At 25.0% G+C, this 16,596-nt stretch overlaps 1 protein-coding gene across 1 annotated transcript in view; it reads right to left on the reverse strand.

The window, feature by feature from the left end:
- Positions 1 to 16,596, reverse strand: part of LOC117174226 (kinesin-like protein KIF20A) — a 57,592-nt gene that overhangs the window by 18,839 nt on the left and 22,157 nt on the right. The window contains exons 3-5 of the mRNA XM_033363100.1: positions 13,850 to 14,465; positions 9,487 to 9,917; positions 371 to 1,638 (exon numbers count right to left, since the gene is read on the reverse strand). Coding sequence (XP_033218991.1) covers positions 371 to 1,638; positions 9,487 to 9,917; positions 13,850 to 14,465 — 2,315 coding nt within the window. The remainder of the gene's footprint in view (positions 1 to 370; positions 1,639 to 9,486; positions 9,918 to 13,849; positions 14,466 to 16,596) is intronic.

Genomic DNA, 16,596 nt, shown 5'->3' on the forward strand with positions numbered 1-16,596 from the left:
TAACCAAATGGGCCAAAAGGACAAAAATCAGACAAAAAGGCGAATTTTCTACAGAACATTACAATTTTCAACAAAAAAATATGACTTATAATGAACATAGTTAAATTTCCAACAAAGATTCCTTTTTTGACAAAATAGGTAAATTTATAACAAATAAATCAAATTTTCAATTAAATAGTAGACTTTTGAATTTAAAAGAATTAACTTTCAACGAAAAATAGTTGAATTTTCTTATCTGTTCCATTTAATTCACTTCACATTGATAAAAAAAATGAGAAAAAGGGGAAATTTCCTGAAAATAGGGGAAAAAGTAGAAAAAACGAGAAATAAAAGAAAGTGTTTGAAGACTAATAAAATATCAAACAAATACCTCGTTCTTTTTTGAAAGTAGTTCTTTCAAAACGTCTCGTTCCGTCTCGAATTGAGCAGACTCTTTCTCAATTTCCTCCAACCTCTCAACCAATGCCACCCGACTATTATCTAGCAAAGAAGTTTGCAAACTTTTTTCCTCGAAGAAGGAATTTCTCTCCTTCTTAATTTCTGTGTCCTTTTTGATTTCTGTCTCCTCATTCCTAATTTCTAGATCCTCAGTTTGTACATCACAATCAGAAAAAGTGGGAACACAAGTCTGGCAACTTTCTTCTCTAACTTCCGCCTTCGATTCCTCACTTTTTTCAGCCGAGCTCAACACCTCAGTGGTCTGAGTTTCTTTAACAGCTCGCATAACATCCCTCTGAACTCGCTGCTTCTCCTTCATATTCATCATATCCTCTTCGAGATCAGCTATCAATTTATTCTGATTTTCCACCTTGTCCTCCAAATTCTCTATAATTTTCACTTTCTCTGCTAAACAGAGATTCATCGACTCGACTTGATGTTCCATTTCCAGCATTCGATCTTCGAATTCCATCAGGAGCTCTTCCTTCTCCTTCAATTTCTTTTCCATGTGTCGACCGTCAGTTGTAATCGAGATGTACTCATCCTTCGCCTCGTTGAGGAACATTTTCAATTGCTTATTTTTTTCTTGCTCAGCCCGCAATTGTGCCTTCAACTCCTGAATATAGTTCTCATCGCCCTCGACTTTTAAATCCCTATTGGCAGATTCCAACAAATTTTTAACATCCTTCAGTTCCTCTTTGACGAGACTCAATTCGAAAGAGATTGTGGTCTTCTCGACTATTTCCTTCTCCTTCTGCTCCCGAAGAGTGCGAATTGTCTCCTTCATATTTTTCACCTTGGCCGTGAGATATGCAATCTCGTCTTCAAGTTCCTCGTAACTTTTCTTGTCATCGTCCTCTGGATCGTCACGCTCAATATCCGAGTGCATCCGCTTTCGACTGTTTAACCGATTTATTTTTTCCTGGTAGAAGCTCTCGAGACGATTGAGAGAATACTCCAGATGATCCTCCTGTTGCTCCTCCACATCCTTGACCCGATTCCTCCAGTCGTCTTCAATCTTACGAATCATTTCACCATAAGTGTCGGCCAATTCCTGCCGAATTTGCATATCACGCTCCAAAGCAGAGTTCTTCAGCTGGGCGATTTCTCGCTTCAGTTTCATGTTGTCATTGAGGATCTCTTCGTAATCTTCGCGATGGACCATGTCACCTTCAGCATCACTTTCAGATTCTATCTCCTCTGAAAATCAAAACCATAAAACCATAGGTCAAAAGAGGCGATCAAATTTCACTGTAACAAACCACGACAAAATATTTCTACCCCTTTTTTACCAGAATCAGGGTGGCCCTTTTAATCGAAGGAAAAAATTCCCGGTTTTTTCCTGGTTCGCAAAAACATTCTTCACGACCAATGAAATTTAAAAAATCAAACTATATTCTAAAAATCTTTCCATACAAAGTAATAAACAACAAATTAAAGCATTCAAATTGAAACAATTGAATTCCAAACTTTTAAAATTGAAGTCTAAAAGTTTTTGCAATTCAAAAATAATGTATTGAAATACTCAAAAATTTACACGAACCAAATGGAAGGTAGTAACACTTTTCAAATAAACAATGTTAAATGAAATTCAAATAAACTGCAAAATTTAGAACTTTTATAAATTATAGAATTCAGAGATTCAGATTAAGTTCGAAAAATATAAATCCACGTTAACATTTTCAATAGTCTAAATTAAAAAATCAAGTAATGAACTTTAAAAATTTTCAAAAATTAAAGCGTTATTTTAAAGTCGTGAATTTTTCATTGTTTTGTTAAGAAATCATATAATTATAAATTTATAATTTTATTAGAAAAAATATTAAAAACTGCAAATTGGAACTTTATATATTAATTTTTTTTTTAATGTGAAAATTATCCTTATTTTTGGTAGAAATTTGTAATTTTCAACAAGAACCTATTGAAAATTATGAAAAACTAAAGTTAAATTTTGGAGTATTTCTACGAGAAAAATTATGAAAATTTCAAATTGAAACTTTATTTTATTTTTTTGCATTCTCATCATTTATGATTGAGATTAGAATTGTCCGAAATTTGACACCACGATAACTCTCGAAAAAATGAACGAATCAAATCCATCTTTGGCACACTTTTTTTAGTTCCTAAAAGAAAGGACGCGTTCGTTAACCAACCATTTTTGATAAAAATTCAAAAAGTGAGCGCATTTTGAAAATTTTTGTGTCCACTCATTTCCGAATTGGACAATTCTATTTACGGATATTTATAATATTAAAATGGAATAACAATTAATCCTAATGACATTTTTCGATAAAAAGAAAATTATGAGAGTTTTAGCATTTTCAAAAATTTGTATACCATTTTTTTTTGGATTTCCTTGGAAAATCGAAAATTAAAATTTTGATTGCACAAAAAATAATGACAAATCAAAAATTTCATTTTGTGGTCAAACTATGTAGAATACGAAAAAAAAGTGATTTAAAGCGGGCGGATTTTTAAGTTGACAGTACTTAAATTATAAGTTAAATTATTTTTATTTTAAATAGTCTAGGCATTCTTTAAAAGCTTTAAAATTGTATTTCATAATCTTGAGAAATCTAGAAGTGATTAAAAATTTTTCCAAATTCAAAATAATTTTTGAATTTTTTTTCGAAACTTTTAAATATATTTCAAAACGAATTGAATTTTTTCTATAACTTTTAGAAAATTTTTAATTTTAATTTATAAATAATAATAGAACACTTATTATTTGTAAAAATATTAGAGTAATTTTAAGAGATATTTAGAAGTTTTAAAAAGATTCGAATTAAATTTAGAACTTGAAATAACTTCAAAAATACTTACAGCCGAATTTTAAATAAACTGTACATTTTTGCCGATTTCAAACAGAAAATTTAGATTTTTTGAAGAATTGTGAAAGACTTCAAAAGAATAAAAAAATTTGTTAAGATTCTTAGGATTAAAATTTTTTTAAATTATATGATGTCAAGCAATTTTAAGCTAGAAAAATAAAAAATTTTAAAATAATATTTTTTAACTTGAAAGTTCTTAAATAAGAAATTAAATTATTTTCATTTTATATAGTTTGAGCATCCTTTAAAAGATTAAACATTTTATTTCAAATTCTTGAGAAATCTAAAAGTGGTTTTAATTTTTCCAAATTTAAAATAATTTTTGAAATTCTTTCGGAACCTTTAAATAAATTTTAAAATGAATTGAATTTTTCCTACAACTTTGAGAAAATCCTGCAAATTAAAAAAAAATTCTTAAAATTTGAATTTATAAATAACAATAGAACACTAATTATTTGTAGAAAAAATTAGAGTAATTTTAAGAGATATTTCAAAGTTTTAAAAAGATTCAAATTCAAAAAGATTAATTAAAACTTGAAACAATTTCAAATATTTCAAATGAAGCGTGGGTACCGACAAAATTTGGCTATATTTCAAATAAAAAATTTAGATTATTTTTAAGAATTATGAAAGGCTTCAAAGGAATAAAAAAACGTTCTTTCGATTCCTAGAAAAAATGAAAATGATTCTTCATTTTGAAAAATGATTGTAATAGAATCTTTAAAATATTTTAAGAGATTATCAAAAAATAGTCTGGAAGATTTTAGGCATTTCTTTTTAATTTGCAGGATTTTCAAAAATTGTAGGAAGATTTCGATTAATTTTAAAATATATTTAGAAGTTCTGAAAAAAATGTTAACACACTTCGTTTAAATTATTTGAAATAATTTCAAGTTTTTAATTAATTTTGAATCTTTTCAAAACTTCTAAATATCTCATAAAATTACTCAACTTTTTTCTACAAATAGTAAGTGCTCAATTATTATTTATGCGTCAAATTTTAACATTTGCACTTATAAATTAAACACTTCTTAAATAGAACAATTAAAATTGTAACGCTAAAAATTTAAAAGTTCTTCGAAAATCTAAATATCCAATGCTTTCTATGTAAAACAATTCAGTTCTAAATTGTTATCTTTTAAATATTTGGTTTCAATTTACCCGTCTTAAACAGAAATTCAAATATTGCTAACTATTCAATAATTAATCTTTTTCTACATTAAGAAATTTCAAATTAAATGGGATAAAAATTAAATAATTTAGACTCACAATATATTAAATTGAATAAAAACCTTTAAGTATGACTATATTATTATGAATTTATTTTTAAGTTGAAAATAGTAAAACGCACGTTTGCATTTTTAAATGGTGAAAAAAATTGATAGAAATATTATCTTAATAATTTTATTTATTAAATTTAATATAAAAAATAATATGAAGGAAGACCATGAAACTCTGAATTAAAAATGTATTATTAATAAATCATGAAGTTTTATTTGAAAATAAAATTATCAGAATAAATTATATATTAATTTAAATTCTCATCAAGACTTTCGGATTGAAAAAGTTACAATCTGGAAATTCTCAAATTTTGAACGGATCTAGAATTGTTCGGTTAAATCAATTATAGATAACAGATCCATTTAAAACACAAATTTTCAACTTCAAATTCTTTTAATTTTTAATTGTTTAAATCTTAAAACTACCCTTTAATTATTTTTAAAAACTGTTAAAATCGAACTTGGGCCTGTTTTTTATTTTAAAATCTTCGATTTAAAAAACTTCTAATTTTTTTGAGCCTTTAAAACTGAATTTCAAAATTCTTTAAATTAAAATATATGTTTTTATAACTTAAAAATCTAAAATGGAAAATTTTTTAATTGAAAGATTTTCGAATTAAGCATTCTAAGCTGAATGATATAATAATTTATAAAAATTACAATTTAACAAATTATTTAAAAACCGGTTGAAATCAAAGTTGGATAAAATTTTTATTCTAAAAATTTTATCAAATTCCCGATAAAAAAATAAATTCACTGTCATTTCCCGCTTTTCCCCGGTCTCATAAAATTACCGGTCATTTCCCGGGTTTCCAGGTTTCCCGGTCCAGCGGCCACCCTGTATACTTAATTTTTAGTTTCCAGAAATGTCTTCAGGCTGGTCGTTTTTATCGAAGAAAAAAATTCCCGGTTTTTTCCCGGTTCGCAAACATTTTTCCCGGTAAATAAAATTTAAAAAATCGAATTTTATTGGGAATGGTGGTCGACAATTTGGCCACCTGGTGCCGAAAAGTGGAACTAGAAAGACTAGGTACAATTTTAAAGGTGTATTTTAATTTTTGCATCCAAGTGTTTTTATGATTGCTTTTTGAAGTATAACGCAATGATTGAATACTAAAAACAAATTTCCATCAAAAATAAATAGTTTTTGATTGAATTTCTATTTTATACAGTGAAAAAAAACACATTTTTGAGCTTTAGAGTTCGACTGATTCTCGTGAAAATTCAACAATTTTGTCTAAAGTTAAACTATTTGATAGAAAATAATATATTTTTTATATATTGGAAATAATTTTGAAACGAAAAAATAGAAATAACAATTTAATCGAATAAAATTTGGACTAACATCGCGTTCATTGTCTTTTTTGGTGGAAAATTAATCTATTTGGTTGAAATTAAATTATTTTGTAGAAAATTCATAGTTTCGGCTAAAAAATGAACAAATTTCATAAAAAATGTAGGGATTTTGTTGAAAATTCGTCGTTTTTGGTATAAAATCGATTTTGTATTGTTCAAAAGCAATTTTTTAATTGAAAATTTAACTACTTTGTTGAATATGAAACTGATTGGTTATAAATTAACTTTTTTTGTTGAAAATTTATATTCATGGGTAGAAAATGCAACAGTTATAAAGAAAATTCGGCTTTTTGGCTAGCAAATTCAACAATTTGGTAGAAAATTGAACGGGTTTTTAGAAAACTCGTTTTTTTTTCGCTTGAAAATGCAATAATTTGATATAAAGCTCAACTAATAAGTAAATATTTCATCTATAAATTAATAAAAATGTACATTGAGTTAATTTTTGCTGCAAAACAATTCCATTTAAATTTATAATCTTTTGAAAGTCACAATAAATAGTACAATAATTGTTTGTTTTTTTTATAAATATATTTCTATCAAAAAATTTGTATTTCACCGTATAATCTGTAAATTCCATATAAAACCCTTTGTTTCCAATACATACTTATTTTTATTATCCAATAAATACAACTCCGCAAAAAAATCGCAGTTCAACCATTCCAAATTCTAAATATTTTTCCATATAAAATAATAAAAAATAATCAACAAATTAAATCATTCAAAATGGAAGTCTTGAATTTTAATATTTAAAAATTAAAGTTTAAAAGTATTTCAATTCAAAAGTTTTGTATTCAAATGATCAATAATTTAAACGTATAAACTGAAAGGTACTGACACTTTTCAATTGAACAGTTTTAAATGAAATGCAGATAAACTTCAAAATAAAACATTTTTAACATTCAGAAATTATAGAGTTCAAAAATTCAGATTAAGTTCCAAAAATATTTAAAATTAACATTTTTTTAACTTAAAAGTTGTTAAATTAGAAGTTAAATTATTTCCATTTTAAATAGTTTAAGTATCCTTAAAAAGCTTTGAAATTTTGTCAGAACTTCTAAATATCTATTAAAATCAATTGAATTTGTCCTACAATTTCTAGAAAAACCTGCGAATTAAAAAAATACCTTAAAATTTGGATTTATAAATATATAAATACAAAAATATAAATATAAATGTAATAAAATATTATATAAAATAATCAAAAGATTAAATTTATACCAAAAAAGAATTTTTCAACAAATTAATATTTTTAACACAAGAAATAAATAAAAGTTGAACTAAATTATGGAACCTTTAAGCCAAAAGATGAATTTTCTTACAAAAATGAAATTTTCTAACAAAAAGTATGACTTTTCACTCCTTTTAGCAAAAAATTAATTTTCAACTAAACTGATACCCTTTTACCCAACAAAAATTAACTTTCAAACTAAGAAAATTATTTATTTTTTTTCGAAAAAAGAAGAATTTTCAACTAAAAACTATCAATTAAAAAAAATCGAAGTTACATTTTCAGATAAAAAAATTATTTTCAAAACTAAAAAAAAAAGGCTTTTCCGCTAAATATTAAAAATTTCAACCAAAGACATCAGCCTTCAATAAATGGTTGAAGAAAGTTCAATAATAGATGCATTTTTAATTAAAAAAGATAAATATTCAAAAAATAGTTGAATTTTCTGTTAAAAAATATGCTTTTTCTATCAAAAGACGTTTTTTTATCCAAAAACAGGAATTTTTAACAAAACAGTGGCATTTTCCACAAAAGAAAATGATTTTTAAAAATAAACGTAGAATTTTTAATTAAAACCAGTTAACTTTTAATAAAAAACGATGACTTTCTTTATCAAATAATAAATTTTAAATACAAAACTAAAAGTTTTCTACCCGAAAAGATCAATTTTCAACCAAGAATTTTAATTTTCAATCAAAAAGGTTGATTTTTAGCAGATTGTTCAAATTAACAAAATCAGCTTTTAACCAAAAAATATGACTTTTCTACAAAAAAAATGAATATTTAATCCAAAGGATAAATTTTCTATCCAGAAAGGCAAATATTCAACAAAACAGTTGAATTAAAAAAAATGTTTTTTTAACCAAAAAAGATTACTTTTCTAACAACAAATGAATTTTTTATTTAAAAGGACAAATTTTCTATTTAAAAAGTAGTTCAGCAAAAAAATTTAATTACGCATCAGAAAGATAACTCTTTTTAACAATATAGTTGAATATTTAATAACATAAATTTTGACCGAAAAACCGACATTTTAACCAAAAAGAAATGAATTTTGAACGAAAAATATTATTCTGAACTTTTAAATTAAAAATAATAAACTGTCAAACACAACAGAGAAAAAATTGCAAAATAAATACATTTTCAAATAAAATTATGTATTTTATACTTTATTTTTATAAAATAATAGTGGAATTTTAAACCAAATAGAGTTTTCAACTAAAATCATGAATATTTAACTAATATACTTGAATTTTTCCACCAAAGAAATTAATTTTTAATGAAACTGATGAATCTTCAGTGAAAAAATTATTTTTCAACAAAATAGTTTATTTTTCAACCATGTAAATTTATTTCTAACCCAAAAGATACATTTTCAACTGAAATTATGAATATTTAACTGGAAGAATTGAATTTTGAACCAAAGATGAGTATTATTAAAGAATGAGATTAACATTTGAAGAAAAAAAATCATTTTCTACCAAAAAAAGTCGATTTTCTATCAAAAAAGTAGTTATTTTTTTAAACAAAATACGTGCATCTGCCACGAAATAAATTAACTTTTAATTAAAAAAGACAAATTTACATCCAAATTGTTAAATTTTGGACTAGAAACGGTTAATTTTCAGTTGAAAAAATTAACTTTCAACCAATCTCATAAATTTTCAACTAAAATGATGAATCTTCAACTGTAATAGTTGAATTTTATACCTACCAAACAGATGTATTTTCATCTAAGAAGATTAATTTTCTACAAAAAAAACAACGATTTTTCTGCAAATTAAAGGAAGTTTTGAAGAAAAAATAGTTTAATTTTTAAATAAAAAACATTAGTTTTCAACCAATATTTTAACTTTCATCCAGAAATATAAAATCTCAACCAAAAATAAAATATTTTAATTTTCCGTTAAAAATCTAATTCTTCACCGAAAAGGTCGTATTTTCGGAAAAACAGTTAAATTTTCTCCTGGAATCATTAAATTTTTAGTTGACAAATTTATTTCCAACAAAGTAGTTACATTTCTAAAAAGAAATAAATTTTCAATTAAAATTATGAATCTTCCAACAGCAAAAAATTACTTTTTAACAAAAGAGTTTAACTTTTAACCGAAGTTAAAAGTTTTAATTCTTTACAAAAATTCTCTGTTCCAAAAAAATTATATTTCTTTATCGAAATTCCCTGTCCTAAAATAAAAACGATTATTATTGCTAAAATAATGAAAACTTGAATTTTTCTACGACCAGAAGTAAATTCCCGGGTTTTAAATTAAATTCTCGGTTTCCTGGTAAAACCGTCACCCTAGTAAAGTCTGCAATAAATAATATTTTTAAAATAAAAATAAATACAAACCGATTTGATCAAGATCCATGGTGTCCCAATCCGTTACGCTTTTGATGCTTTGCGTGACTAGCATCGAGAACCTGGAGGATTTCTTTCGCACCGTCTTTTTCGGTTCGATAACAATTTTTTTGGCGATTGCTGAAAAGTTCAGGACATTTTGTGTCTCCACGTACAAATTTGGCACAGGATTCACATTCACTATCAGAGCAATATTTTCATGTCCGGATAAGGCTTTTTGAAAAAGCCTCGTTAGTTTCGATTCTCTGAAAGGTCCAACCAGATTTTGCTTTTGTTTCGAAGCCTGCGATTCGTATATTGACTTTAAACACCTTCCCAAAACGAGTAAACTTGTGTTAATATTCTGAGCCTCCTTGAGGCGATCTCCTGCATTTAGAGTCTTTTTCAAACGCTCAGAGCCGGCGAGATCACAAAATGCAAATCTGGAAGTAGAAATAGAATAAAAATCAAGGATTTGAAGTCCGGTCACAAACCAATTTACCAAAAAAAAAATTTACAATTATTAATCAACGCAAATCCTTTTTTAAATCATTGTATGACAGCAATTTTTATGACAAACAAGAGCCACAATTTCAAATTAAATGATAACCATTTTTTTAATAGATACTATTTAAATTAGAAGTTAAATTATTTTAGGCTTGAAGTTTTTTAAAATAAAAAATGTTAAATTTATATTTATACATCAAACTTGAACATTTTCATATTGCAATTTACATTTTTTTAAATAGAGGAATTAAAGTTGCAACGTTAAAATTTTACACGAACAGTACAAAAATGCTAAGCATAAAAATTTATTCTTTTTAAATAAAAACTTTCAAATGAACCTTGTTAAAAACTGAATTGAATGGGATTTGAGATTGAAAAAAACGTTTAATTGTTAATGTATTAGTTTTAAATTAATAAAAAATTTGAAATAGTTTATCATTAATTAATTATATAATAATTGTGTATGTACATTTGATCAACTTGAAACATTTTTATTAAAAATTTTCAATCTAAAATGCTTTTAATTTTTAATTGTTTAGGTCTGCAAAACTGAATTTTAAAATTATATGAAATGAAAATGTACGCTTAACAATTAAGACCTAAAATGGAAAATTTGGAAATTTTTTTTAAGATGTGAAATTGTCAACATCTAAAATTTTTTCAAATTTTTGGAAAGTGCGAATTTAAAAACGGAGAATTTCGGCCTTTAAATATAACAGGGTGGCCGAAAAAATTAATTTTCAAAATTCCCTGATTTTCCTCTTACCAATTTTTCATTTTCCCTGACTATTAATATTTAAAGACTAGTATTTTAATCTTGTAGTATTTTTAATATAGGCTTTTTTATTAAGGGCATGTAAAAATTTCAGATTAAAATTAAGAAATTTCAAATTGATTTATTTATTTTAACAAAAGAAGATTACTTTTTTATCTACAAAAATAGTTTAATTTTCAACTAAAACAGATGGCTTTGTAACAAAAAAATTTAATTTTCAGTCTACAAAAACGAATTTGTAACTAAATTGTCGAATTTTTAAACAGAAAAGATTAAAATCTAATCAAAAACAGTTGCATTTTCAACCAAATATTTTACTATTTTAGAAGAAAGTTGAGTTTTTAACAACAAATAAAAGATGGATTTTCTATCAAAAAGAACGAATTTTCTGATAATCAGACAAATCTACAACAAAAGAGTTGAATTTTGGACTAAAAAAGATATTCTTGTAACAAAATATTTGAATTAAAAAAAAAGAGAATTAAATTGCAAACAAACAGTATCATTTACAACCAAATAACTAATTCTATTTTTTTGAAGACAGTTCAATTAAAAAAAGGATGAATTTTTATTCCAATGGACGAATTTTCTGTCCAAAAACTGATGAATTTTGAAACGAAACAGAAAAATCTTCAACCAAGAAGATTAATTTTCTACCAAAAAGTCAAATTTTCAACAAAATACATAAATTAAAAAAAATATTTGAATTTTCAATTGAAAAGGATAAATATTTAACCAAAAATGGAAAAGTTCAATTTTCAGTAAAAAATTAATTTTCAGCCAAAGAGATGAATTTTCAACTAAAATGATGAGTCTTTAACAAAAAATTATTTTTTAACAAAGTGGTTTAACTTTCAAGAAAGCAGTTGAATTTAAAAAAAAAATGATCAATTTTCACCAAAAAATGTTACAATTGATATTTTAGAAAAAAAAAATTTTCAAATTGAAAATTTCGAATTTTTTATGCTTAACAGTTATTTAAATTGACTCTTAAAGAAATTCTATTACTTTGAAAGGTTTTTTTCCAAAATCCAGTATACGCCAATCTACGAAAAATAAACAAAAATCGAAGAATTTTTATTATGTCACTTTCTACGAAAATAAAATACTATAAAGGGCCAAAAATGCATTAAAAATACATCAAAATTCATAGATATTTTCCTAGAAATTCTTAAAAATTTACATAGAAATTCATAAGGGTTTTCATACAAATTCCGAGTAATTATTTCCACAAAAAAGAATGCAAAGAGCTTTTCAATAATTGAATTATAAACAAGTCTCAATAATATTACTAAAAAATATCAATTATTAACCAAAAATAAAATAGTTATTCATTTTCTACTTTAGTAAAAAAATTTCAATTAAAATTATTAATTTTCAACTGGACGAGTTGAATTTTAAACAAAAAAGACGAGTTTTAACTAAAAAAAAATTAATTTTGATTAAAAAAAGATAAATTGTCAACCAAAACTTAGAACAATAAAATCGTAGTTAAAAAATTAATGTTCAAAGAAACAGATGAATTTTTAACTGAAAGAGTTGAATTTTAAACAAAAAAGACGAGTCACAACTAAAAAAATAAGTACTCAATTGCAATAGTTGAATTGTCAACAAAATTTTTCATATACGAAAATTAATTTTTAACAAAAAAGATGAATTTTCAACCCAAAAAAGATCATTTTTCAACCAAACTAAACCACTAAACTCGGTTTACATTTAAACCAAGTAATTTTATTTCCAACATAAAAGATGTATCTTCAACTAAAATAATAAATAATTAACTGGGACACTTGAATAATTTTTAACCAAAAAGAAGGACTTTTAATCAAGAAGATTAACTTGCAAAGAAAAAAATAATTTTCTATCAAAAAATCAATTTTTAACAAAATATGTTGACTTTCAATGAAAAGACAGATGTTCAACAATTTTTTTTTTAAACAAGAAAAGATCAATTTTCCACAATAAATGGATATTCAAATTTCCAGTTGAAGGAGTTAATTTTCGTCTAAAATTATGAAGCAAAAAATAATATAAAAGAACACGTAAAAACAAAACATTTTCAATCGCAAGATAGATAAATTTTCAATTAAAAGAAAAAGGCATCATTTTAAAAAAATGAATTTTTTAATAAAGTGGATCGACTTTAAGCCAAGAAATAAAAATAGTTTAAAAATCCTTGGAAAGCCTCAAAATTTTGTTTCAAAATCTTGAGAAATCTAGAAGTTGTTTTAAATTTGTTTTAAATTAAAAATTATTTTGGAAATTTTTTCAGATATTGATTTTTTCTAAAATTTTCAGAAAATCCTGAAAATTTTAGAACATTTCTTCACAATTTGGATTTATAAATAACAATTGAATATTTATTATTTGCAGGCGAAATTTGAGTAATTTTAAGAGATATGTAGAAGTTTTGAAAGGATTCAAACTTAATATAAAACTTGAAATGATAGCCTAATATAAAATAAAATGTAGATTTTACGCGGTTTTTAATTAAAAAAATTTAATTCTTTTCAAGAATTGTGAAAGGCTTCAAAAGAATAAAAACATTTTCTTAAGATTCCTAGAAAAATTAAATTTTATTTTTCATTTTGAAAAATAATTTTAAGAGAATATTTAAAACTCCTAAATATCTCTTAAAATTACTCAAATTTAAAAATTAATCTTACAAATTAAGCATTTTTCAAATACAAAAATTAAAATTGTAACATTCAAAGTTTAAAGGTCTTAAATAAAAATTCAAACATTGCTAAACATTCAATAAATGTAAGCTTAAAAAATAAAAATTTTATATGGAAAATTTGTAAAGTAAAAAAATTTTGAATTACGCATTGTAAGCTAAATAATAGCATAATTGAAAACCATAAAAATTCAACTAATTATTTAAAAAATGTTGAAATCGAACGTGGACAGATTTTTCTACCCCAAATTTGTAAAATTTCCGGTAAAAAAAATTCACTGTCATTTCCCGGTTTTTCCCGTTCTCAAAAAATTCCCGGTCATTTACCAATTTTCCAGGTTTCCCCGTCCAGCTATCACCCTGAAGCTCTGATTTCGATACAAAAAAAAAAAAAAGAATAAATAAATATAACTCACGTGCTAACATCTACCGAATCCGGACACTCTTCTCTGTCATATTTGAGTAAAGTGACAGTGAAAATACAATGAGATCTGGAACTTCTGGCATTCAAGGCTGTGGCTGCTACTTTCAAATTGTATTGTCCAGCCAGTAAAACCTGGTAGGCTTCAGATCCAGAATTAACACAAATCGTTTTGAGGCCTTTGATGAAAGCTCTTCCTTGAGCATCAGTGGAGAGCTTTAAAGCAGGTCTTCGAGTTTGCACGTCGTTTGAGAGAAGATCGAAAATAGTTTCGTTGTATATTTCAGCGAAAGAAACCCAGACTGAGTATGAGGAATCTGTCGGTTCGCTCGTTCTGATCGAAGATTCTTCACTGAGTAAATTCTGCATTCTTTGATAGGCAACAATGTGCTCACTTTTATCTATAAATGAAAGCAAGTTCATCTTGATTTCCAATTCCATTGCTCTCTCTGGACCATCGAGAGCAATTACGTCGGAATGATTTATCGGTTTGTAACAAGGTGTAGCTTTTGGGCTTATATTTGTGAAAATATATTCTAATCCGCGAGGTATTATTCCTGGCGCATTGGGATTCCCATGCAGTGTGTAGGATTTCCCTGAATTTGTCGTGCCTGGAAGAAAATTTTCAATTTATTGACGTAATTTTGCATTCAGGAGAGAAATTTTACCATTTAACCATTTTTCAATTCATTAATTAAAGATTTATTTTATTTAATCAGATGATTTATTATTAGAGGATGTTTTTTATGGAGAACAAAATTAATAATAATTAGTAAAATATTCGATTGTATATGAAACTCTTAAGATTTTAAGTCGAAATATAATCATATTATTGCATTTTCCACAAAATAGCTAAATTTTCAATCAGAAGATATGAATTTTTAACGAAAGAGTTTGGTTCTCAAGCTAAAAAGCAGAATGTTTTAGAAATAATTGACTTTTAAAGCCACAAAGATAAATTTTTAACGCAAAGTTCAAATTTTCAGACAAAAAAGATTACGCTTCTAACAAAAACAGGGCCATTTGAATGAATTTCCTACAAAGGAAAATTAATTTTCAATCAAACAGTTGCATTTGCAACCAAACATTTAAACTCTCTAGTCAAAAGGCCAAATTTTCAAACGAAATAATTAGATTTTCTACTAAATAGTTGGGTTTTAAACCAAATTTTCGAATTTTCAAAACAAATATTTGAATCTTCGAGACAAAAAGACGATTTTTTATAAAATAGTTAAATTTTCGAACGAGATAGATGACTTGTTAAGAAATTAAAAATTTCTAACCAAATAATTAAAGATCAACAACAAATTTGAATTTTCAACCTTCAATATTTACAATATTTTCACACAAATAATTGAATTTTAAATTAAAAACAATAAATTTTCAAACAAACCGTCGAATTATCAGATAAAAATCATTAAACTTCAGCTAGAAAGAGGAATTTTTTAAACAATGGTGGAATTTTCAGATAAAAAGATTAAATTTCAACCAAATTATATTATTATTAAAAAAGTATTTTTAACTAAACGGATTAATTTTCAACCTGAAAGGATTAATTTTCAACCAATCAGTTGAATTTTCAATAAATAAAAATTAATGATCTGTGTAGCAGTTGCCTTTACCACCAAACAGTTGAAATCTCAACAAAATGGAAAATTTTTCAAAGAAATAGTTGCATTTTTAATTTACAAAGATGATTTTGCAACCAAATCATCTAATTTTGAAACAAAAAATTAAGATTCAACCAAATAGTTGAATCTTCAGGTCAAAAACACCAATTTTGTTGAAAACAGTTAAACTTTGAACCAAGAAAAATTACTTTTTAACAATATAGTTTAATTTTCAAAGAAAATACTTGACCTTTCAACAAAATAATTTTATTTTCAACCAAATAGTTTTAATTTCAACAAAAGGAAAATTAATTATCAATTGAAAAGCTCCATTCACAACCGAATAGTTGAATTTTCAAACTAAATAGATACATTTTCAACTAAATTAATGAATTTTTAACCTACAAAAATTAATTGTCTACCTAACGGTAGAATTATTAGATAAAAATCATTAAACTTTAACAAAAAACACTGGTATTTTTAACGAAATTATTCAAGAATCAACCTAAAAAGGGGAATTTTCAACCAATCAGTTCAATTCTCAACAAAAGAAAATTAATTATCATGATTGAATTTTCAAAAAAAAAATCAAACTTTAACCAAAAACAGTGGTACTTTCAACCAAATAGTTGAATTTTCAAGTGAAAAAGACCATTTTTTAACCTAAAAGTTGAATTTTAAATAAGAAAGAAGGACTTTTAATCAATCAGTTGAATTTTTAAGAAAATTAAAATAAATATCAATCAAACAGTTGCATTTACAACCAACTATTTGAACTTTCAAGCAAAATGAACAAATTTGCAATGAAATAGTTGATTTTTCCACTTGCAAAAATAAATTTTCAAACAAAAAAGATTAAATTTCAATCAAAAACAGTTGCATTTTCAACCAAATAGTTGAATCTTCAAGTCAAAAAGACAAATTTTTTAGAAAATAGTTAAATTTTCGAACGAGAAAGACTTATTAACAAATCATTTAAAATTTTTAACAAAATGATTAAAGATCAACAAAAAATTTGAATTTTCGAACTACAATATTTACAATATTTTCACACAAATAATTAAATTTTCAACTAAAAACAATGAATTTTCAAACAAATTAATTCAATTGTCAACCCAAAAAAAGAACCTTC

Source organism: Belonocnema kinseyi, chromosome 6, assembly GCF_010883055.1.
Source record: "Belonocnema kinseyi isolate 2016_QV_RU_SX_M_011 chromosome 6, B_treatae_v1, whole genome shotgun sequence".
Classification (NCBI taxonomy): Eukaryota; Metazoa; Arthropoda; class Insecta; order Hymenoptera; family Cynipidae; genus Belonocnema; species Belonocnema kinseyi.